This window comes from Rhea americana, unplaced genomic scaffold (genome assembly GCF_003343005.1).
Source record: "Rhea americana isolate MKP2758 unplaced genomic scaffold, rheAme1 scaffold_172, whole genome shotgun sequence".
NCBI lineage: Eukaryota > Metazoa > Chordata > Aves > Rheiformes > Rheidae > Rhea > Rhea americana.
The window spans coordinates 1915686-1939427 of NW_028185839.1; the positions used below are offsets into that span (position 1 = coordinate 1915686).

Sequence of the window (23742 nt, forward strand, 5' to 3'; positions counted from 1 at the left end):
CCGGGGCGCTGGCGCGGCGGCGGCGGCGGGAGCAGCGCTGGCCCTCTTCTGCCTCCCGGTTCGCGGCCGGAGTTGGGGTCCGGGAGGCAGCGACTCTCAGGACAGCGGCGTGAAAGATCCTGCGCCCCCGGGCCCTTACGGGCTGCTRCGGAGTTTCTATAGCCTAGCAGACTTTATGTATAAAACGCCCTTTCTATGGAGGAAAAAGGGGGGGGGGGAAGCGCATATGCTGCTTGTTTCCCGTTGCTTACTAAGCTGTCCTGTTCTCCTCCCCCAGTGGCTTCTGCCAGAACCTGTTATAYGCTTATAAATATGTCCTCATCTGCTTCAGTGGACTGTCTACTTAAAGTTTATCCTGGTGTTTTCTAAGCAGCACAGGCTTCTAATTAAGTACTTCCCTCTCAGGGTTAGGGGAAACCTCCTGGATAGAATCTCCTAGCAGGAAAATAAATTGTTATGTTGCTTCACCCACGCTTACGTTTTAGCTCTGGGGTGATGTTGTGGCAGCTCAGCATTCTTTTCTTGGCATCCTCTTTCTTTTCCAGGAAGAAGAAGAAAAGAGGCCTCTTGCTAGAGGCAGGTGAAAAAGAGGAAGAAAAGGCTCAGCAAAACAACAAGGAGAAGGGGGAAGCGGACAACTTAAAGCAGGCCGAAAGGGACAGAGAAGAAGAAGAAAAAAAGAAAGAGGATGCTCTTTGGGCCAGTTTCCTTAGCGATGTGGGACAGAAACCTAAAGTGTTGGCTGCCAAACAAGTGACACAAACTAGCAAGGTAACAGAGGCCTGGGCYTCCACTGAGGGGCTCTGGGGTAGGTCGCAGACTTAAAGCACAAAGATGGAAACTTGGTCTAGCTAGTAGCAGCTGTTGCTCAGAGCAGTAGAAAAGCTGGCTTCCCTCATCACCTTCACTCTTAGCTTGGAGTCCCACYGGGAACAAGTTGGAAGCAACTGGTTTCTGTGGAAGCTGGAAAGGTCTRCAGTTTGGTAGTGCTGCTTTCTGAGCTGCTTGTGGGATGTAGGAGTGGCCATGGTTGCCTTCCCTTCCTGGTCATGGATTCTTCTTGTGAGAAATATAAGCAGCACRATGAGGTTCTGTATGCATCGCACTTGTGGGCCCAAGGCCATGGCAAGGCTTGTGCCTTCCCTTGTGCCCTTGAAAGGGGGACYGTGCAAGTGGAGAAATGGGAGAAGAGATCTATGCTTGCATCTCCATGCCTTGCCCTTCATCATCATCCGGTTGAGGGTGGGGGAGTCTTAGAGATGCTGCATGTTTGGATGGGCATTTAGCGTGAGAGGAAATCCCAGCTTCCTCATTTATTTTGTAATCCACTTTTACTGTCTGCCTGGGCAGGCTTTCTGTAAAGAGAATTCTGTGTGTAGTGAGCCRTTTGAAAGGATCTTAAACTCATCTGCATACAACTACCCTACAAAATCTTTCACACAGCAGTGATAGAAGAGAAAAAGGAACCAAAACCTCTAACCTGCTGGTGCTAGAGTTGACTTTTTTTTTTGAGCGGTCACCCCTAAAAGTCATAGAACAGGAGTCCTGACTCTTAATGAGGCATGTTGAACACTGAGTTTTCTTCAATAATGTATGAAGTGGTTTTTTTGCAACTGTGTTTAGAAATTGTAGGACATCTATGGTTGTGCAATCTTTGCTTCTAACTTTTAGAGGAAGAATCCTTTCAGCTGAACCCTCATGCTTACTTTCCACCTGAATTGTTTAGTGGTTGAACAGCTGAGAGAGTTGCACATAAAATTAGAGTGGAGGAGAGARAAAATTCCCCTCTGAGCAATGCTGTTTTTATGGGCAGATTGTTAAAAAYATGAATGGACTTTGGAAGTTCCTCTGTAGCCTAATTTCTAGAAGGATGCTATTTCTTTACTTTTTAGTGAATTTTTTAATTTGGACTTAAGTCATCTTGAAAATCTGTACAATGTGTGGTTGATTATAAGTAAAAACTGAAGTTGCTTTGGTGTTTGAGGCCTTTTTTATGTACACCATGAAAAGCTGTAGTTGCTAATGATTAAATTAAGAGGTATTATTGACATAGTTTAACCTCTTCAGAAGTTTCTGCGAAGATTAGCCTTACTTTGCTGCTTACGGGTTGTCTTCTCTTGCATTCTTGGTAAAAAGTAAGTGTGTTTCTAGGTAATCTGTGCTGGCAGGTTTACTATATGGTTGTGTTTAGCTTGGGTTGGGAAAAACAGTCCTCAGGCTTTAGCTTGCTTGCTTTTTGAATGACAGCACTACTTTTATGCTACTTCCTGTATTTAATTACAATTTCAGTGCTTGTTTTGGCTCTGTTCTGATCTTTGACTTGTAATGAGAGACTGGAACCGAAGCAGAGAATTCCCTTTAAGCAGCAAGGACATGTTTCTTTTCTCTTTTCTGTGGGTGACTTGCTTTGAATAGCAAGCCTAAATTGTAGTGCTACCTTAGGTCTGTGTAGGGTCATTCGCCACTTGGGATGGTAGCTTCACAAATTTCACAAATGCATTTTTGTTTTTGCCTTTTTTTTTTCCCTCCTTCATGTATTTCACAGGCTGAAGAAAAGAGTGTGAACAAGCTTCAGGAGAAATCAAAAGAATCTGAGAAGCCAAAAGATGCAGGAAAACTGACAATCACCAAAGTGTTTGATTTTGCGGGTGAAGAAGTCAGGTGAGTTGGCAAATTTGATGTCTCTCAGTTGCTGCAGGCTAAGTGGAAAAAAATGGGTGCTTGTCTTCTGCTAACAGACTGGACATGTTTGGTGAAGCATGCTGCATCATCTCATTTATCCCTTGCTCTTTCCAGTCTGGGTAGTTACAAAATGGTTGGCAAAAGCTTCCCTGTGGCACTGCCGCTGTGAAAGTTGAGACAAGGAGATAACCACATACAACCCCACAGAGATGACAGTAATGTGCTGTATTCCTTCAGTCTAGTCTRGATGCTGAGGTAAGGGCAGAACATCTGCTGGCATCTGCCCTGGCAATGTGCACAGTCTAATGCAATGGTCTGAAGAACAGTAAGAAGTGTTTGGCAAAACTGACTAATAGCTAATCCCTCTTTCTTCTAAGACAAGTGCAGCAAAGGTGATTGGCCAGATAAAATCATCCTTTAGACTGAGTATGGCATGCAAGATGCCTCTTGGGATGCTCTGCAAAAGGTGCAGGCTTCTTATAAACACGTAAGACCAGTACTTGGGGGGGCTAAATGAACCCCCTTGCTGTCTGGATGYACTGTGGCCTTGTTGTGGTGGTTAMGGTTGTCCATTTCTTAGGTGTAGCTGATTGGAGAAACACGGTTTTGTTATACTTTGTGTGACAGCAGAGGGCAGCAGTTCCCAGCAATAACACATGTGCTGTGTGGGGAAGGAAGCAGAGCTCCGTGTTTCCTTCCATTGCTTTTGCTTTTCATGGCAGTGTTGCTGCCTGAGCTGCTTGAAAAATGCGAAGAGAACCATGAGTCATAGTAGTCTCTTCCTGATTTCCCAGCACAATCTGGGTTGTAGGGATACCCATCATTCATTGATGAAATGGCAGAGAGCTATCCCACTGCAGCTTGCTTTTCTCAGAGGGAGTATCTTTGTGTTCATGTTCACTCTAAAGGGAAAATGAAGTCTTTCTCGTGGACAGATTAAAAAAAAAATCTAGCAGAATTATCGACAGAAACCTTGTCTCCTGATATAACAATCCAGCTGCTGAGCAGAGGACTGCGTCCACTCTTTTCCTGAGGTCTAGGATAAGTGTTTGATTCAAATGTGATGTCATATCAGATGAGGACAGATGAAGTAATAGAATTGCAGGTCAGAACCCAACAAGTCTCTTGTAGCACAGGCATCTCAGTCAGATGGCAAATGGCAGAACTGCATTTCTTGTGCTTTCAAGAAGCATGAAGTTAGAATGCGATCTTTTCTGAAGTCTGGACTTGTCCATCTGTGCATTGTCATAGATAAGCACCATGTCCTAACATGTCTGTAGAAGGGTATTGTTTAAAGGAGAGGCTTGATTTACAGATGAACTTGCTTTTTAGGTTTACTGCAGAACACAAGTCTTCCACTTGTAGAAAGGACTATTTCTGTATTAGTTTTACACCAAAGCTCCTTAAAGCCCTTTTAGCACCTGGTAAAAATACTTGCCTTAACGCTTTTTATCATCCTGTGAAAAGAAGCCCCAGATCATAATGGTTTAAATGCAGTATTGCTTAAACCGTAGTCTAACCATGTGTAGTGGCATATCACAGCTATAACTAGATTTTGCAGAATGGCAGGAGATGAGTTTTTCCAGACTTGCAGCTGCTTATATTGGTAATACTAGTTTGGGARCTTGGGGAAACTTTTTCTGCCCTGCCAAAAAAAGGTGTCTTACCTTAGGTGAACATTTTTCASGGTTCCTCAAATGCTGAGTTTTTCAACATCAATATCTTCTCTATAGTTTTGGGGTTTTAATAGCTGTGTTAAGAGGTTCCCAAATTAAAGGCATATTCTGCACTGGCTACTTTTCCAGTGTCCTTTGCTGCTCAGTACTGGCTCTTTGCCTTGTGGAACTGCAAGAGAATTGATTATCAGTTTCGACTTGATTTTAATAAAATAGGCCAAAGCTGGAGCCCTGGTGAAGACAATCAGAAACATGCAGACCTCCACAGCTCTTTTTTTTTTTTTTTTTTTTCAGCAGCACTTGTATCAACAGGCTACAGATTTGGCAATAAAGTCTGCAGCAAGATCTGAAGGACTTCTTTCTGTTGGTGCCAGAATTATAATTTGTCTCTTTTTAGTGCTCTGATAACAGAAGGATCCTGTTGTGTTTTGTCCCCTGGCTTTTTGTAACTAATGAGGCGTAGTCAAAGCTGCAGTGCTGGTGACAGTTGCTTCATCTTACATATCAAAACATGTTATACTGTTAGTTACCCATAGAATATAAGAGGTTATCACTGCTTATAGCTATGGATACTTTTCTTTAACAGCAGTAGGTGAGGGCCAGAGGGCTGCTTTTGCTGTGGAATAGCAGGAGGTTGTCTTTGCATGACCCAAAGATCTGCAAGTGCTCTGAATACCAAATGCTGACTTCCTTGCCTGGGGAAGCAGCTGGCAAATTGTTTGTTACAAAGGACAACATACTTCAGTTCTGTGTGCATCTCTGGACTGAAAGAACTGAAATGAGAGCTGTGTTGCTCTGCTTTCTATGGTTTGAGGCTACTTCTGAGCGTGCTGCTTTTTTTGAAAGCTTGAGAAGAATTTAGATCAGTATTTAAGCACTGATAGAATTCAGGGCACAAACACAAATTTCAGCAGTCTGCTCATTGAAGCTCCTAACAGAAGATCGTTCAGCTCTGTTGCAGAGTATACATATGTATACATATCTCTTTTTTCCCCTCTAATAACCTCTCTCGTGTGATCGAAGCAGTAGCAATCTTCTGAAGCAAATCACCATCTGTAGGGTGATACCAGAATAGTGGAAGAGACTCCTTGTTTTTACTCTTAATGATGCCCATTTTGCTTAGTCTGTTACTTTATTGCTGTTGATAGTACAGAACTTAAGTTCAGTGTTACAAATGACCAATTACCAAATAACTAATTTTAGTGTTTTTTACTTCTATAAAATACATGGTTTAATATTGCCTTGTAAAGCTAAAACTATTGAATCCTGGAATTAGAAATAATCTTGGCAGTTCTGTGGGTTTTTCAGCTGTGCCTCCCCTCTGTCTGCTTTTCATTCCTCTCAGGTGTTAAGGAGATTGGGAGCAGCAGGTGACTGTTGCCCAAATGGCTGTAATTGTGGGCAGGGAGAGCAATTTGAAAAGGCAGTTTACCATCTAAATGGAAGTTCAGAGTCATTTCTCAGTGCCAGAGGAAATTTAAGCCTGTTTGTAGCACCATGTTTTATGATCTTGCCTCATGATGCAAGATGTGTGGCTGCATTAATAGGGCATCTCTACCAGGCTTTTTCATTGTTTTGTTTTCTTTTTCTTTTGCAAAATGTAATTGCTGTATTATGACGCTTGTTTTCCGTTTGGGAGTCCTACTTCTTTGGCCCTTGAATTTCTTTAAACTGCTGCTGTGCTGAATGCACATACGAGGCTGGCTTTCACTGCAGGAACGTCAGAACAGATCTTATCTWTCCAGAATTGCAGCAGAACGCAGCTCACATGAATGAAACTGGCCCAGCCCTTTTGGTATCCATCACAGTCAGTGTAACAACTTGTAAGAGAAGAACAGTCAGGTCATTGAGTGTTAGGGGAAATGGATTTTAATTTGAAACATATTTTGTGTACCTGCCTTTGACTTGTAAGGGTGTGAAATAAAGTTGAGAGGAATAATGGTTATAAGATGCAGGTGCTAGCTTGGGAATGGGAGACCTGTGTTTGAGACCCTATTTTGTCCTTCTTGTAAATTCCAAGTAAAGGAGACACAGCTGAAAGCATTTGAGTTGTGTATGATCTGTTATTACTGTTTAAAGCCAAACTTTAAGCACTCAGATTGTTTGGATGGGAGTGCGTTCCTGGTRTAGCAGAGTTACTGTGGTATCCTGACAGCATTGTGCTGTACTGGCAAAACTGGTTTGTGCTGCTTCAGCAACTCTGCCAGTTACTTCCCAATATACATGAACAGAGCAGCCAAGCCAAAGCAAATGCAGTAGTAGGGCTCCACTCTCCATCTGTCACTGGGGAGCTGCTGTGCTGTGTTTAAGTCAGGTAAGGCATTCCTGTCACAGTTCCCTTTGCTTTCCCAGAACGCTGTAATCTCCAGGAGTACCAATTTGAGACCCAGAAAGAATTCCACCAGGTTGGGCAATGACCTCGGACCTCTTCACTGTGGTCCCTTCCTGTCCAGTCCTTGCCACTGGTAGGTAGCGTGTTCCTTGCAATTAGCTAACTTCTCTATGGCAATTGCTACTGACCACTGGAAGAGCTACAGAATTGGATTCTGCATTAATCCTTGAGCCTTTTTCTCAAGAGTCTTTTCTGTGCTTGCATGCTCTGAGCATGTTTGTTTAGATCTCCCACCTGCCTGACAGGTGTGCCTGTGATRTGAGTAATCCTTGGCTTGTGGCCACATGTGTGGCCAGAGATGTCAGGAAAGCTGCACCTGTGGCTCCTGGCAGCATGCTGGCCTGGATCCATGCAGAAATGTTTCCAGAAGGCTGACTAGATTCCAAGATGATCTTTCAATATTTGCAGTGTTAGCTCTTTTCCTATGCCTAGGTGCTGAGCTAAACAAGTGCAAAGATCCAGCCAGTACTTTCTTGCATGTTGTGTGTCCTCCTTTTGCTATGCAGCAGTCGGCATCGTTCTAATTGCTGTGTCAGAAATGGCCGATCACGGGGCTCTGAACCAGAGGGATTTGCAACCAGAGAGCTAGGGTCTTTACTGTGGACCTTGTGTAATGGGTAAATGTTTGTCCAGTGATGCTTCAGATACTTATTTGAAGGTGAGCGGGTGGATGTGATTTGGGCAAAATTGACTGCAGCTCATCTTTTCAGGTTGGGTCTGGTAAATCTTTCTTATCTGCTGCTTAAGTACTTATTTGCTGATTAATTCAGGCTGCTTCTGAAAGTATTTCTCAGCATCTGCCTGATTAAAGCTTACTGCTGCTACTTTGAAACTCTGGGCTGGAATGCTGTGTTCAGTGGGGTGCTGAGCACTGCATAGTGTTCTCGCTGGGAGAGCTCTCGGGTAAAATTCACAACCATGAAAATCACCTGACCTACAGTGTGCTTTTTCTTGCTCCAAGGGGCAGATGATGACCCAGTTCCACAAATACGGTTTGCTTTTTTAGACTGCTTTTAAGCATGTTTTACTAAGGCATGTAGTCCATGGATAGTATACAAAGGAGCAGAAGGCTCTGATGTGTGTTTGAAGTCCTTGAAGGCTCCACAGATGTGAAAGAGGAAAATCTGTAGCTCTCCTGTGGAACTTTCTGCCCAGATCTCAGTGCACTACGCTCCTGGATTCCCTGCCTCAGGGACTCAGGGATCCAAGCTTCCTTCATGCATTGCTGCACYAAATAAAACTAGGTAGGCCAGATCCCAAACAAGCTAGATGATGCAAAGTGTCCTGTTGAATGTAGAACTTGCTGCTGAATATAATGGATTCGCAGTTTCTTAAAAGAGATTGGGCAAATTCGTGGCAGAAATTCATCTGAGGCACCTGAGACATGAATTCCATCTCAGTTTTCCCAGCTTGTGGATCTCTAGAGTTCAGGGATGTGTTCTGGAACATTATTGCTGCYGGTACTAATAGTCTTCAGCAGTCATTTACAGTTGGCCATTGTACTTGTTTTCTTGCTGTCCCATGCTGATATTTAATGGAACTTGAACCTGCTTTAACCTATATTCCCAAGCAACCTGACTCTGAGAAGACCTAGTTTCAGCTGCTGAGGGCTGTTGCCAGCTGTGATCCAGTGTACAGGCTGTGCTTCAGTCAGAAGGATATTAGCTGCTGGCTGTTGTAGGAGACAGGATTTGTGTCACAGAAGAACCTCTGGTCTGCTTCCTTATGACTGTTTTTATTTGTACGTTCACTTTGCTGTGAGAAAATAAAGTGTGCTGGATACTTAGGCTAAACAGAGTATTGTATTCCAAGTTAGGGAAGATAATGGTTCACAGTGAGGCTGTTACCTTTTCAAAGCTTTATATTTTATTTTTGAGATGCATATGAACTATCTGGTTAATAACCAAAGAGTTATAACCTTGAATTGTTTTAATAGTTACTGGGGCTTGCACTGGCTTTGAGGTTGATATTTTACCTTCTGCGAGTTAGACGTGTTACTAGTTAGAAGTGCAGGGTGGAAGAGAATCTCTTTATTGTTTTTCAGTGGCTAACTTCTGAGATATTCCCACAARTAAACTTACTATTCATTGTGTCACTATTTCATAGATTTTTCAGCCTATTTTATTTTCAGCCTATTTTAAGGATTTAGGAGAAAAAAAAATCAGAGGAGGCTGCTCTTAAGTTGGACCTCTAGAGATCAGTGGGCTTTGGTGGTGAAAGGAACGACAGCAGAGTTGAAGATGGTGATATGAGATGGCTGTTCCTCTCAGTCCTTGAGGTCCTGGGACTTAGGCCTGGTTGGCTTGAGTAGAGTGGTGAGGTCTGAGCCCAAGATGTTTGTTACCTGTCTTCTGGGTTCTTGGACCTTGCTCTGAACTCTTCACCTTATTGGTGAAGATCTCAGTCTCAGGAGAGCTGTGTAAAGCTGGTTAAGGACTGATTTTTTTCCTTATGGTGAGGAAAAGTGCTGACCTATGCAGCAGCAGAACTGAGGTTGTAATTTGTTTCTCTACAGTGAAACTGTGCTGTTTTGCAGGGATTTCTTTATGTTGCCTCTGATTATCAAAAGATTGGGGTTTTTTACAATTATTCTGTCCTGTGTGTTTGCCAAAGAGAGGAATACTTGTGAAATAGAGGAATGCCCCCACATCTCCCAGGCTGCTCACATGTTTCTACCTCCAGGTCTGCTATCCTCTACTAGAGCTCCCACTATCTCCATCCCTGCCACTTTCATGAGAGCAGATGGGAACAGCTGGAGAAGCAACAGACCAGGCATCTGAAAGCATCCTGCCAAAATCCTTGCTCAGCTCCTTCCTTCCTTCCCAGTAGTGGTGGTATCCTCCCTGCTACCTCATGTGACAATTGAAATGGACCAAATACRACACAGTAGCCCTGTTGGGAAGCAAAAGGGGTGCAAGCTGAGCAGTCCTGGAGGCCACCTGCTTTTCTTACTGCTTTGCTTTGACAAAAGTTAAGCTGGCTGTCAGAGCAATAGCCACAGCTTTCTGCTGCTTCGTAGCAAGCATTGGCAGGAGTGGGCAGCTTGCCAGTAGGATGATCAAGAGTTAATTTATCTCAGGCAGTGGGGAGGGAGGGGAGAGGAGGGAAGAGCAGGGAATTTACTCCCACAACTGTTAGGATTTAAAGCTGACAGAGCAATTTTAAGAACATGTAGTTGTCCATCTGCCTCCCTGTTCTGTGATCTCAGCGTGGCTCAGATGTGTTAGCCTAATAAGCACTGAGAGAACATGTAATACCATTAACTCTCTCCTTACCCTGTGACAACTTGTCAGGAAACTTAGAGGATTAATCAGAGGAGTTGGCAGCACACTTGTAACTTGCTGGGTATGAGTCTTTGTCATTTGTACTCATAGGATATTGTGCAATGCTCAGTGAAGGACAGTCACTTTTAAAATTGAGAGAAAGGTCAGTAGCTTGGGTGTACRTCTTTTGATTATCAATGTTGTAGACGGTGTGCTGCATGTAAGCTCATGGCTCATATGTGACTTGTTCCATGTGTGCCTCTTTAGCAAGACGCCTTTGTTGTGTTGCTTATATTCTTTAATGAGAAGGTAKTTGAGTGTTGACCTTTATTTGTCTTTTGAAAGCTTATATTTGCAATGTCCTGACCTTTCTCCAGGTGGATAGAAAGTAACAGACAGCTTCATCCAGAAGAGGTGTACAGATGTTGTCAGATCAGATGTGGCAGGTAGTGAACTGACCTAACTGGAGCAAAGGAAGAAATTTTTCTTCCCATTTTTCCTCTCCTTTTTACAGTGGTTCTGGCTACATCMGTAAGGAAATGTTAAGAAATAAAAGAAAAATGAACACTAGTAGGCACCCCTTGGAGAGCCACTCCAGTCTAGTCGTTTTGAGGACTGGTAGATCTTCTCTCCTTTGTCTTGCTGATGAGAGATGCTATATGCTAACAGGATTTTATCCTCAATCCTCCCTGGCTAAGGAGTACTAGAGAAGTGTTTTCTGGCCACTTCCTGGTTTTCTAGTGGCTGCCTGTACTTTATTATTGGAGGTTAAGGATTGCCCCCAGTCCTCAGTCGTGTCAGAGTACAGATACCACTTTTGGAGCTGAAGAGGGGCTGGGTAGGATTTTTGGAGCCTAGTGTTGCTGCATAATGTACCACCTTTAAAGCATTTCCAGACGTTTGATGTGAGCGATAGGAGGCCAAAGTGTAGTTTTCTGACTGTTGGCTTTCCTGCAAACGAGCCCTGAAGTGCTGATGTTGGCATAAAGGAGCGTAGGCAGCAGCCTCCCTGTTCCTGTCCTTACGGTGGTGTTATTCCTAGAGGTCAGAGCATGCCTTGGCTATCTACAGTTTATATTAGCTTTTTCCAGTTTCAAAAACAGCTGTTGGGTTGGAGTTGTGGGCTCCTTTTTAATGCCAGTAAGTGAAAATATGATACCTCTCAAAAGATGCATGAGAATGGAAGGGTCTCGTGGGCATATTTTGCTAACTTTTCCTTTGTGTGCATCAATTCTCTGATGCTTCAGAATTTCCTTGGGGAGTCCAAATGTTGTATAATACTGCTTGACACAACCGTGGCCTGGAGATGAGGTCACTAAATGTGAGCTGGAGTTATGTTGTGCACTGCTTCACTTAGTAAACATTTTAAGACTGACCTCTGTGTTGGAAGCACTGCAGAAGGCAAAACTTGTAAACGGTGTAACAAACCTAGCCAGATCGTTAGGCAGAGTTCTTGGGGGTGAAGTAAATCATGTTACAGTTTGCACAGTATGCTTTGAGAAGGAGAAAGGACTAAYGGGCAGCTGCTATCCAATATTTTCATTGGGTTTTTTTGTAGTTGATGCACAGATGAGGCTTTTGCTTAGACGGGGAAATGGAAGCACAGAGGGGTTGCGACTTGCAGAGTGTTGCTCAGAAGGGCCAGCCTTGTTCAGTGCGTCGTTTGGCACTCGAACGTGCTGGCTCCTGTCTGTCTCTTGTTACCTATGTTGTGAAAATCCCAGCGTGACTGAACAGATACCTGACTGAAAGTCATCTTATGCTTCCAACATGGCTTGATTCTTTTAAAGAAATAATTGATGTGTACTGGTTTCATTTGTGCATTTAAGCTGGTAATCAGTATAATTAAAAAAGTGAAAGCTCAGCTGTGATCTTGCAAAGTGGGTGGAGTCTCAAAGCATCTCCAAAATTGGTGCTTGACCTCCAGATTGATTTGGGTGTTCCCAGGGCTTTGTGACTTGTGGTATCTAGGCACTGTATTAGGTTTTGGGAACTGGATGACCAGCTGTGTTCTTCCATGTTTGGTTGGTGTTCCTTCCCATATGAGGTGTTTTCTGCCTACATCGTGTGCAGTTAGTGTGGGAAAGTTTATCAGAGGAGAGGCTTAAGGAAGAATCCCACTCTTCTCCTGTGCATAATGGAGAAGATGTTTGTTTCTGTACTTGGCTTTCAAACAATTTCCCAGTTTCTAAAAACCTGAAAACCAAAGGTGCCTGGTGAGCTGTTCAGGTCTCACGGCTGCTCTTTTGCTGTTAGGCAAAAAGAGGTTCTTTTGTCCCTCTGTTCAGGTCTTTGTTGCAGTGGCTTCAGATCCAGTCCCACTGACTCGCTATTTGCCCCTTTTCCCTAGCTTCCAAGCTGCAGTCTCATTCCTAAGAGCTCCAGGCTCAACAAGGAGCTTTTGATGTCTGGCAAGAAGCTGGCAGAGCGTGTTTTGCAACCCATGGGCTTGGGGGGGGGGGTTCCCTACCAGAAAGTGCAGCTTGAGATGTATTTTTTTTTGTAACTGTAAAATTCAGAACCAAGATATACGCAGGAGCTTTCTGTGTTAGCCTAAATGGAAGATAAAGCTGTTCTCTGCCCTGCTAACTCATGAACACATTACACACGGTCAGGCTTAGTCTGGCCTTTTCCCCGTGGGGATGCTTCCAGTTTGTAGTGTGTAGCAGCTCATAGGGTGTGATCTGTGCAACCTTTTTGTCTAACGGTCATGGTTGTAAGTGAATCTTGAACCCCTGGCTCTTGGGACCCATGRTAGCACTTCCTTGGGTAAGAAAAAAGTGCCTCATAACACCAACATTACGCTGTTTTGCAGCAGTTATAGGGTTGTAGAGACCTGTCTTGCTTTTGCTGTATTTACAGCTTGCCGTGAACAGAGTATTGTCGCCCTGACACGTACAGCAGCTGCATCCAGTCACTTGGGTTGCTCAGAGGAGTGTTCAGTAATTTGATGCTCATCTTCTAGGAGGTACAAATTAAAAACTATGAGATGCCTCAAAGCCCGAGTCTGAGTTGGGTGAGGGAATAGTATCCCACAGTTGTAAGCAGTACTTAGGGAAACTTGAAAGTAGGGTGGATAAAGCTCTAATCAGTGAGGAGATGAAAACTCGTGACCTAGCTGTGGATCAGCCTCTTCAGAGAGTCTTGTCTAATATCTTCTACCTATTGCATATCCCAGTGGGAGCTTAGTAAATAGAATGCTACTTTCCCTTGGATTTGGAGAGCCTCTTGAGGAAGTAGCAGGCAGAGGTCCAAAAGGTGGCCTGATAGCTTGGTCAGCTTAAGTGAGATGGTGGCACTAGCTGTACGCTTCCCCTGTGCATGTCACAAGGTCCTTGTCRTACAGGAGATACAAAATCAGTCATTTCCTTAAAGGTTTATGAGGTTAGGACTTGGATTTTAAAAAGCACTTTTTATGCATTATTTATACTAAAATACCATTCATCTCTGCTTGTTTTGAGATGAATTGGTCTGAGATGCAGCCTGGGCTCACTGCTTGTGCAGCAGGACACACCTGCTGCGAGGAACAGCACCAGGCAGGCAGCTTGGCCCTTGCCCCACTCCAGGAGAGCTCTAATCAGATTCTTTTCTTTTTAAAGACAAGCCAGCAGCTTCCATGCAGATAGGCAGCCTGCAAAATTTTCAGTCATTCCAGCCTCATCTTGTCTGTGTTGCTTCAGGGAATGGGCTTGGCTTCCCAGGGAATGGCTTCTCCTGCCTGATTTGAAGAGCAGGTTTTAGAAAACAGTGATTTTTCTTGAGGATTTTTTTYCTTCCGGAGAGGCAGAGGACTAATGTTTTAACTTGAACTTAGGAACTGAGAGCAAGCAATGAGGACCTGTTCATTTTGGCTCTAGAGCCAACCTGCTAAGGGATTGACCGTAGGGTTACTAACTTGGCTCTGACTAATGTGGCAGTGCATGTCCTACTGTGGTGATCAGGAATAACGAGGGCACAGAAGTGTCCTTGTCATGTCCTTCCTCAGAGGAGGCTGTGTTGCCCTTGCCRTAGTGTTTCACTCTAATGGGAAGTTTTCTGTTTGTTTTACACCAGGTGAGCCAGCATGAAAGAAATGCCCAGTGCACCGACAGGTGTGGCTTGGAGGTCCAGTTGTGTAAGGACTGAATTCTTTCTTGCAAGGTGCTGAACACGTGTGCTTCTGTGGCTTCAGGATCTTGCAGGCGGGAGCCACTGGCCTCTCATGTAGTGCATTGGACTTGAGAAAGCATCCAAACCCATGGCGCCTTGAGCGTGGAGGTCTCCTCCCACAAACACATCAAAGTGGATTCGGAGAGAGTATTCCTCTTGGCTCAAAAGGGCTTAGTTTGTCACTAACCCCTGTTGCTGAGCAGTGTTTGCTCCTCAAGTGATCTTTCTAGAAGGCTAGAGGACTCATTAATGAGGCTAGACACAGATGGGGAATATTAAATGGAATAATTAGCCCCATTTTCCCTCTCTGTCTGTGATTCCCCAGAGCTAACAACATTAGAGATCAGATGGAAAATTTTATAATTGTGTTAGGTCTAAACTGGGGCAGGATTCCCAAGTGAGGACTGACTGTCCTGAGTGTGAGTAGTAAAGAGCTGGCATTTCCCAACACTTCCTCTCTTGCTCTCTTTCTCAGCRTGGAGGTCAGGGGAGATAATAGCTTTGTGCTGCTGCAGTTAGGGATCTTAACTGCCTTCTGAGCTGTAGAGGTCCCCTTCTACCCAGGTACGAAAAGGTGCTTTCTTAGCCTGATGGATACCAGGCTAACCAGCATTTTGGTTAGAAGGACACAGTTGTGAGACCTGCCTGGGGATAAGTTGGACGGATTTGGCACTTGGGATGTGTAAGGTGGCTGTTACACAGCAGTCTGCGGACAGGAGCCTCATGAGCAGCCTTGATGTAGCTGGTTCTGGGTCTTTCCCAGCTCTTTCTGTCCTGCCTGCCTCTGCCTCCTTTTTCCCTATCCCCGTGCGCACACAGCTATGGGAACATGTGTGTCCTTCTGTGAGGACTTGCAGAGCCCCTTGCTGTTCTCTCCTGAGCTTGATACTTCCCTCATATGCAGGACTCCTGGTGCCCCCTGTGCTCCACCTCTCCCTGGATCCAGCAGTGCTGTGGGTGGGGGCACCTGGCCACAGTCATGGGCTACAACCTGGGGCGTGAGAGTCGTGCTGTGCAGCAGAAGCAGGAGGGTAATGTGGTGGATTGTCCCTCCTCACTGAGTAACTCTTTGCACCTGGTGTAAAGACCAGAAAACAGGAGAAAAGCTAGTGTAATAGGCTTACCCTRCTACTGAAACGAAGGACAAAAATCTGTTTTTAAGCCCCTTGGCAGGACACCTGGAGCTCTGTGAATGTGGTGCTGGCTTTGCATTACATGGCTTCTTTCTTTAACTGCTTGTATGGGTTCTTTCTTCAACCGCTTAKATGGCGAAGTGGACTGTTGGGAGCAGACAGCAACTGTGTGTCTCAAATTAAACTCTYTTTCTTGAATTAGGATTTTATAGTCCACTACTAAAAGCAACTGCTGTGTGAAACAGCTTCTGGGACAGCCCGTGACAGCATGTGGGTTGTCTTACGAGATTTGGTGCCCAGCTTACATAACTGGGGCCTTTCCCATGCGGGTAGGCTTTAGCACCTTGGTTGATAAACAGAAGCAAAAGACATGCGTTAAGTATTAAAGGCACTTAGTGCTCTAGTTGGTAGCATGTCTTAATTATRACCACTCTGAAATATGGAAGACCTTCCTGTTGCACAGCACTTCGTGCAGTGGTGTTGTCTGTACTACCAGACACCAACACTGTTCAAAAATATTAATAAAATGAATCTGTGTTGTAAGCTAATTTATTAGCATAGTAATATAATGAAATCTTTATGGGGGAATGAGAGACAGTGATTTWGTCTGTGAATTACAGGGTCTGCTAGTGGGCGAGACACTAACTACTTGTTCTATTGSGGACAATATATTAATTTTTGTGTTTATTCCTGGATTAGAATGTGTGAATAGCATCCCAGTAAACACTCAGGCAAATAGTTACTTATCAAGTATTTAAAAGTGAAAGGTCTTGTAATTTTCCTTAGTAATGACTGTGATTTCTTCCAGCTGGATTAAAGCCTCCCACTTCTATCAATGAAGAGCAAGGAGTGTTTACRTTTCTACATGGAGAGTTATTGTCTTTCATAATGATGTAGACCAGAGTGTKTTTTCCCCTCCTCTTGGCCTGCAGTCTGTGGAAGGATGAAGTTTGCATAACCTGAGTTAATACCTTGTAAAGCCTTTTAATTTTTTTCATTCCTGTTGGAGTGATGCAGGAGTTGCTGCTGGCATCAGCCCAGCAGCAGCCTGTCTCAGAGTTGCTTTTGTTTCATTTTATGAGGCAATCAGTGGGTCTTGTGATGGAATTGCCCCGAAAGGTCAGTTTTAATTAGGTTTTTGGCACATTCCTCTGTCCCCAGCTGTGCAGTCCTGATGGAACAGGTTGCACACAGCTTTGCAGCTCAGGGTTGCTGTGGCAAACGATTTCAAAAATATATTCTGAGCAGCTGCTGACAGGCCAAAGGGAAAAGAAAACTGTGAACCAAGTGTTTTGGTCTGTACCCTGTCGTTGCTGCTGGTACCCTGAGGTGGGGGAGGCAGCAAGCGTTAAAGCATAAGCAATCTCTCAGTAGCAACCTGTTCTGTGCCTCTGGGCAGCAAAGCGATTTCTTTCTGCTGAACATACTTTCGTTGAAGGGCTGTGCCGGAGCCTTCCTGAGCATGACGTCAAGGGGGCTCACAAGCGCGAGTCTGTCCTCTCCAAGCTGCTCCGGGCTAGAACGTCTTTCTGCTCTGAGAGCCGTGACTCTTGCAGTGCTGGCCCAACAAACAGCATGCCACACTCGCTGGTGAATTCCTAGAGCTGTTTTTCATACTCATTTTAACTTCATGCTTTTCTTTACCCCTTCTGTTAGGAAAGAAATCAGTCACACTTCTCTCTGGTTAGAGGAGGCCGAAGGTAGTCATGGTGTTAAACCAGCGCTAGGGGCCTCTACATTCAGATCCCAGCTCTGCCACAGACTTTGAAGACTTGCTCCGGGTCATGCGGGTCCAAATCCTACAARCTATTTAAGTGCCAAATTCCTTTTGGTTTGTGGGAGCTGAGCACAGAGCACCCTGAGGAGCTAGGCTGTCATCTCCGAGTTCAGACATGTGGCGTTAATGGCAATGTGTGCTTGCTGTGACCTCTGCTTCCTTTCCCAACTGCTGCTTCCTCTTTGTCCTCCAGCCTGTCCTGTGCAAGTTCCAGAAACTTGGAGGGTTTAACAGCTAGGATTTAACTTGGGAGGAGGTCCCATGGCCATGCTGAGGGCTGGGATCTCTTCAGAGGAGGCCAGCACAGAGGTTTTTCTTTTTTTTTTTCCAGGGTGTGTGGTTACTACGCTATGCCTCTTGAATTCCTGCATGCTCGGAGTCTGCCTGATGTTTCTCACGGCTGATTGCAGGCTTCCTGTGTGCGGGGGGCAAGCTCTGGATCGCGTGGGAGTGCGCGGGGGTGACGGGAGGAGGGGGGACCTTGCCAGGAGCTTGTGTTCTGCAAAATGCGTGGGAACTGAGCCTGCTCCGCAGCCGAGAGGGGGTTGAGCTGGCTCTTCGTGCTGCTGTGCTTAAAATTAGACTGTGATTGTATTAATCTGAACCTGACACACATGGGGCTAGTGGGGCTCGGTGGGGAATTCTGGCTAATTGCTGCATAAGGACATTTGAGTTTATTCTGTCTTAAGGAAATTCATGGAAGTAAAATAGCTATTGCTATATGGTTACTGCATGACATGGCTGTTCTTGAGGTTTGTGGCTAGGTGGTGGGTTCGGGATGTCTTAAATTGTGATGATACTGGAGCAAGACTATTTCTTTTTTTTTTTTTTTCCTTCTGAACTACTTTTCCCATTCCTTCCCACCTCTTTCCGATTTGATCAGCAAACTCTTCTAAATATTCATTGCATGGGATTTGTCTCATTCCACATGACTGCCACCAGCTTGAAAGACATGTGACAACTGAGACGGGGGGGAATAGGGCTAATCTCCTCTTCTGCACTGAAACAAGAGGGCTGAGCAGGAGGTGTTCAGTGCAAGCACTGCTTCTTGTTTCTGCATGTGCCTTTCCTGCTCTACTTGTCCTTCGGGGAGAAGGTGAAGAACCRTTCCCCTTCCCTGGCAGCCTCTTGCTGGACTGTCAGTGCAGCTCCCTGTGAGCACAGGACATGTGCGCTGGTTCTGTGCAGGAGAGATTTCATGGCCTCAAGGCCTCTGGCTTGACGGATAGCTTCACAGCATTCTCCTTGCTGCTAGTCTTCAGAAAAGTCACCCGGCTGTTTTCACAGACCCCTGGGTTTCTCCATGTCCATCAGCTGAATTCAAGTGTTCTGCAGGCAGGCTCTGCCCTGGGAGGCACCGGAGGGGCAGGGGCTGCATTTCGCTATCCCAGCTGGAAACTTTGATGGCTGACTCACCCGGCGAGAGCTGCGTTGGCGTGCGCRGATAGGAGGGTGGGAAGCGGGCAGCTACGAGCCTGACTCTTACCCAGGGCAGATGCAGTGACTGATGAGGCTTTTTAGCCTCTAATCAGCATATGCAGTAGACTGGGAATGAGCCTGTCCACCCTTCCTGGCAGCAGATGCAGCCAAAGGCCCAGGCTGCAGGAGGGTGGGGAAGGGCAAGCTATGCTTTCTGGCCCTGGCAAAGGGGACTGAGGCTGGGCTGTCCAAGCCATGAGTCAGGCAGCTGCYTTTGGGCCTTTATTCTGTGCAGAGAGAGAGTTGCTGGGCTCAAGAGAGACTTAGACAGCTTTGCTGTSTGAGGGAGCAAAATTGTTAGCTTGGTAAACGGGGGTAACCTCATTAAGAGCTCCTGAAAGCTCAGAACGCATGCTGCTGGAGGCAGGTCAGTGTAATTGAGGGGCTAAAGTAGCTGGGATTTTCTAACAATTAATTATGGAGTGGTTTTTTGGAGATTCTCATATGTTTGTAATTCATTCCCTACTGTAGGTGCAGTATTGATTTATGATTTTTAAGTTCAATATTTTATGCCCTCTGGGCCTCAGACAAAAAAACAGCTAGAAAATGAGAGCAAATTTCYGCGTTCAGCATTGCTGGAGCTTTCTCTTTCATTCCCAACTGCCCAGGGCAGAATCCTTAGCCTGGTGTTGATTGCAGATGTTGCCAACCCCGTGTGCTGTGGGCTGCAAGGGCTGCAAGCTGTGGGTGGCAGAACAGCTGTCTCAGAAGAGCTGCCTCACTGACCAACAAATGAAGAAATCAAGAGCCAATTAACAGACTAGAATTACCCTCAGTGACCTAAGCAGAGTATTCAGTAGCTTCTAGCAAGCCTGTTTGAATAAGTGTTCCTATCCCTTTCAAAGAGGGGGGGAAAAAAAGCTTTTTCCCCAGCTCTAATTAGCTACTCTTTTCCTTTTTCTTCCATGTACATAGAGAGTTTGTAACTGGAATGAAATCTTAACAAGATGCCAGTTACTCAGCTTGTAGCTGATGGGGCAATTTTTGTGCATGTATTGGGGCCTGGTAGACTAACTCTTGTACCTGTTGTCYGTGTCAAAGATCCTTGATGGATATTTGCTTTGGCTGCATTGAGTATACATCTCTTCCTTATCCTCTGGTTTGTCCCTTCCCTTTCTTTCTTTGAACAGAGTGACTAAGGAAGTGGATGCAACCTCAAAAGAAGCTAAATCTTTTCTGAAGCAACAAGAGAAAATGCAGTCAGGAGCTCCAGCTTCCCTTCCAACAGTCTCTGGGTGAGTGTGTGTTTTTTTTTTTTTTTTTTTTTTTGCCTAGATATGGACAGTTTGTGAGAAAGAAGGTGCTCCAGTTGACTCTGCTCTTCAGCATTTAAGCTAATGGATATTTGCCATCTGCAGGATTTCAGTGCCTGGAAGGTATGGTAGTCTGGGGGGAAGAGCAATGTGGGGGTGGAAGAAGCAACCAATGAATCCCAGTGACTCTGCTCATAAGATAAGACTTGATTTTTTTTTTATTTTTTTATTTGTTTTCATTCCTCATAAGTCATTCTCCTAGTAAGCAAACCTTGTTTTGAACATCTTCAGTAGCCTGACCTGACTGCAGGTAAGGAAGGAACGTGTCTGGGACTGCCTGCAGATCCTTTGAAAGGTGCTTCCTTGGACCATAAAAAGCAGGAACTGGCTGAGGTGTGACTTCTGGCAAACTTTAGGGGAGCATTTGTATAAGGGATGCTTTTGCCTCTTCAGTGTCCTGTAATGTCATTTCAGTGTCGATTTGTCACTTTGAGTAAGCTCTAGCACCTAATTCAGAGATGGTCACAGTGTGTGTCAAAGGCGTGGAGAGTTCAGGTCCTCTGCGCATCTGACACTGCCTCTCCAGGCAGTTCTTGATGAACTTGGAAGATAACCCCCCTCTCAAGAACAGATAAGATGGTTCTGTGCTCCAACAATGARTTTTTATTTAAGTCAGTCATTTGCATTTATATTTGAAAGTCATAGGCTGGGTGTAATTTGGTCACGCAGAGACAAGACCCATCAAGTAAATGCATTGTCTTTCCCGTCTGCCAAAGAGCAATTCTCCAGCGTGAGTTAAGGCTGCCTTTCCCCAAGATAGGCTGCTATTCAGCTGCTGCAGCTGGATTGTCATTTGTGTTTCCAGCTATGTGTTGCCTAGCTTGCAGTTAGGTCAGGGTAGCGTAAGCAGAGTATGCGATGTGATGCGTGACCCTTAACAGCTGCTGTTCGTTGAGGTGAATGAATGCATAGATGAGCATAGTCTTGTTGCTGTTGTTGATGCCACATAGCAGTTTTGTCCTTGCTGAGCTAATTGGAGTTATAATGTAAACATTGGTCTGGCTTACAGCATTTTGCGCTGAAGCAAACTTGCCTTGAGTGGGCTGGCATTTTTGCCTCAACTTGGTTGACCAAAGAGGCTAGGGACAACTCCTTGTCATGCAGACTGCTGGTGTTCCTGCTTCTTCATATCTACTTCTCACTTCCAGCAACACCCTCCTGCTCCGAGAGCCTGGACAGGTTCACCACAGCTCACCAGGAAAGCCTCAGGGGCTGCTCGCTTTCCTGTGCTGTTGAAATCCCTATTTCTTCCTGCGTCTTACTGCTCTAGAAGAGGAGGTGCGTGGCCAGTGGGCTGCAGCAGCTTAGTCGCTACTAAGATGAATTGTTGTGTGTGGTGGAGCTCAGCTTGCTTGGAAGAAATAACTAGAGCCCGGTTTGAATTCTGCAGTGATGGCAGGCCAGAAAGAAAAGCTGAATACTGTTCCCCTTGTTAGTGCACTGATATTTTCAAGGGAGGAATCCATATCAGATATGAAGCCACAGAAAAAAAAAATAAATACAGGAAACAACCAGTTTGAGAACTGCTTTAAAACTCTCCAGTGCGACTGTGGTGGAAGCAGCTGAATTATGTCTTCGTTCAGCCTGCTGATGTGCTAGGCCATACTCAGTTGCTTGCCCAGGATATGATGAAGTGGCCTGGCTGTGGGAGGAGAAGGATCCCTGTGGCTTGTGCTTCTTGCCTGTGTTCACACTGCATCAGGTCTGCTGCTCTGGGCCCAGGTGCCTTTTGCTCACCTGCTGCAGAGCATCCAGGTGCTGTTGTTTTGTGATGTTTCTGCCGTGGCGGAGGTGCAGCATTAGTATTTTGCTCARTGTGTGGAACAGCCCAGCAGTCCTGAGGGTTTAGCAGGAAACTGTGTGCAGCAGCCCGGCCAGTTGGTCCTCTGTTCTGTAAGCACTCCGGGGAATTTTTCACTTTAGCATAGTATCCAAGGCTGGTCTCTGGGACTCTCAGGAAACACACTCCCCTTTGGACTTAAAAGGGTGCTTTCATTGGGAAGTCTACCAGTGTGTTTTCAGGTAATAAAATGACTGAAGGCTTTTTTGTTCTTGTTTTGTTTGTTTGTTTTCCTTTTAAGCTGAAGGCAAGTTCCTTATGTTGAAATCAAAGATCTAGCTCTAGACATAGAGCCAAGCCACTGTCTGGGCCTTGACATGGCTCTTCTGGAGCAAAGATCCACCAACCTTGCAGATGTGGTAAAGCAGCATCTGGGGAAAGATGGTGTCTGGTGCCATTTGGTTACTTAAAATACAAGTTTGTCATGGATAGAGTGCTTTTTTTCCTTTGTGTGTTACTAGAGATGCCCAGTCTGGATTGGTATCGCTAGAAGGCACCAAAAATATATTTTTCAGGATCCTGCATGGGCCTGTGGATACCCACTGCTTGGTGACTGTTGTCAGCCCCTGGCAGTTTTGGGTCAGCTGTGGAAAGTTTTGCTCTGCAAAGTGCAGTCTAGCTGATTCCAGGGGATTCAAGTAGCTGAGAGTGGCTTCTCCATCTGGCTTTTCTTTCTTCACCTTGCAAGCAATGTGCTTTATTTCTGGAGGCAGCCAGCCTACCCTGTATTTATTTAAGTTCCTTTCCCTAAACAGATAGAAGTAATCCAGGAAAGCAGTGGTCACAAAACCAAACATCCGGTTCCTCATCTTTATGTTATAAACCCATGTAGCTAGCTGGCCTAGGAGAAGGCATGTTTGGGGCTGAAAGTGCATTTCCTGAATGTATTTAACGTCCATACCGGATGTGCTATAAAAAGCTATATTTGTGCTTGTTAGGGACGTAGGGGGCGGTTGGAGGAGAATAAACCAAACGTTTGGCTGTAATTAAAGCCAGAAGTACAATACAACCYTCCATATTCTCTCAGCGTGCTTTGCTAGAAAGGTCAGAAGTCTTTGGTTCCCAGGGATGTAGTGGYTTCCCAGCCTTCTATTTCTTCCATCCTGTCCCCCTGTGACACCCAGGTTTTGGAGCTGTGATTGTAGGCCGCTGGACACTGATGTGTCAGTGTTTGGTATCAGRTTGGTACTTTGTTCCTGCTGTGTTTCTGTAGTGCTGTGTGGTTGTATCAGTCTGTCATCAAACCTCTCAGCTAGATATGATCAGGGAATCCATTGGTCACTTTTTAATCTACTGCAAAATATTGGYGGAAGGCTCAGAAAAACAACACAAACCGTTCCCCCCTGTCCAAACTAGGCTTTTTTGCCTGTCTGGACAGGYATGTGCTTTGGGACCTGTTTCTTATGCGTGCCACCATACCTAGGCCTTTTGGAGGCAGCAAGAGTAGCCCTGGCTGTGAGTGTGTGACCCCGATGGAAGAGCGGGCATCTCGGCTACTCTGATAGCTATTTCGCGACTTCTTCATGAACCAGGCAGGAGCACCCTGGAAATATCCCATGAGCTGAGTCACCTTCCTCCTCATCCTCTGTGCTAGCAATCCGATTTTGAAAGGTCATTTCATGTTCGGAGGATATTAAAAGAAAGCAAGTAAAAGCCTTTAAACAGGTAACTGCAAAATAAATGTGTGCCTGTGCTCGCAGGCACAGAGTAGGTTGAGCTGAAGGCTGGGAAAGATCTCCAAAGGCCTGCGCCCTTCTGCATCAGCAGGGGTGAGCTGTCCATCTGTCTCTGCTGTCTGTGCAAGCACAGCGGCATTGCATAAGAAAGTCATTCTGCAGCCATCTTGAAAATGCGTAAGATGAAAGAAAATGTAGTTGACAGATTTTGAGGTTCTCCCGTAGGCAGCTCTGTTTGTGCACGGCCTGAACAAGAGCCAGGAAGAAAAAGGGAGATTTTCCACTAGCTTTGTTCTTGTTTGCCTATTACTGAAACCATTTGTAATTAAACATGGACTTGTTCACTCAGCCTAGCTGTTGGG

At 45.2% G+C, this 23742-nt stretch overlaps 1 protein-coding gene across 1 annotated transcript in view; it reads left to right on the forward strand.

Moving 5' to 3' along the window:
* Positions 1-495: 495 nt before the first annotated feature.
* CFDP1 (chromatin remodeling protein CFDP1) overlaps positions 496-23742 on the forward strand; it is a 69313-nt gene continuing 46066 nt past the window's right edge. Inside the window, exons 1-3 of the mRNA XM_085301141.1 lie at positions 496-771; positions 2546-2661; positions 19682-19786. Coding sequence (XP_085157267.1) covers positions 496-771; positions 2546-2661; positions 19682-19786 — 497 coding nt within the window. The remainder of the gene's footprint in view (positions 772-2545; positions 2662-19681; positions 19787-23742) is intronic.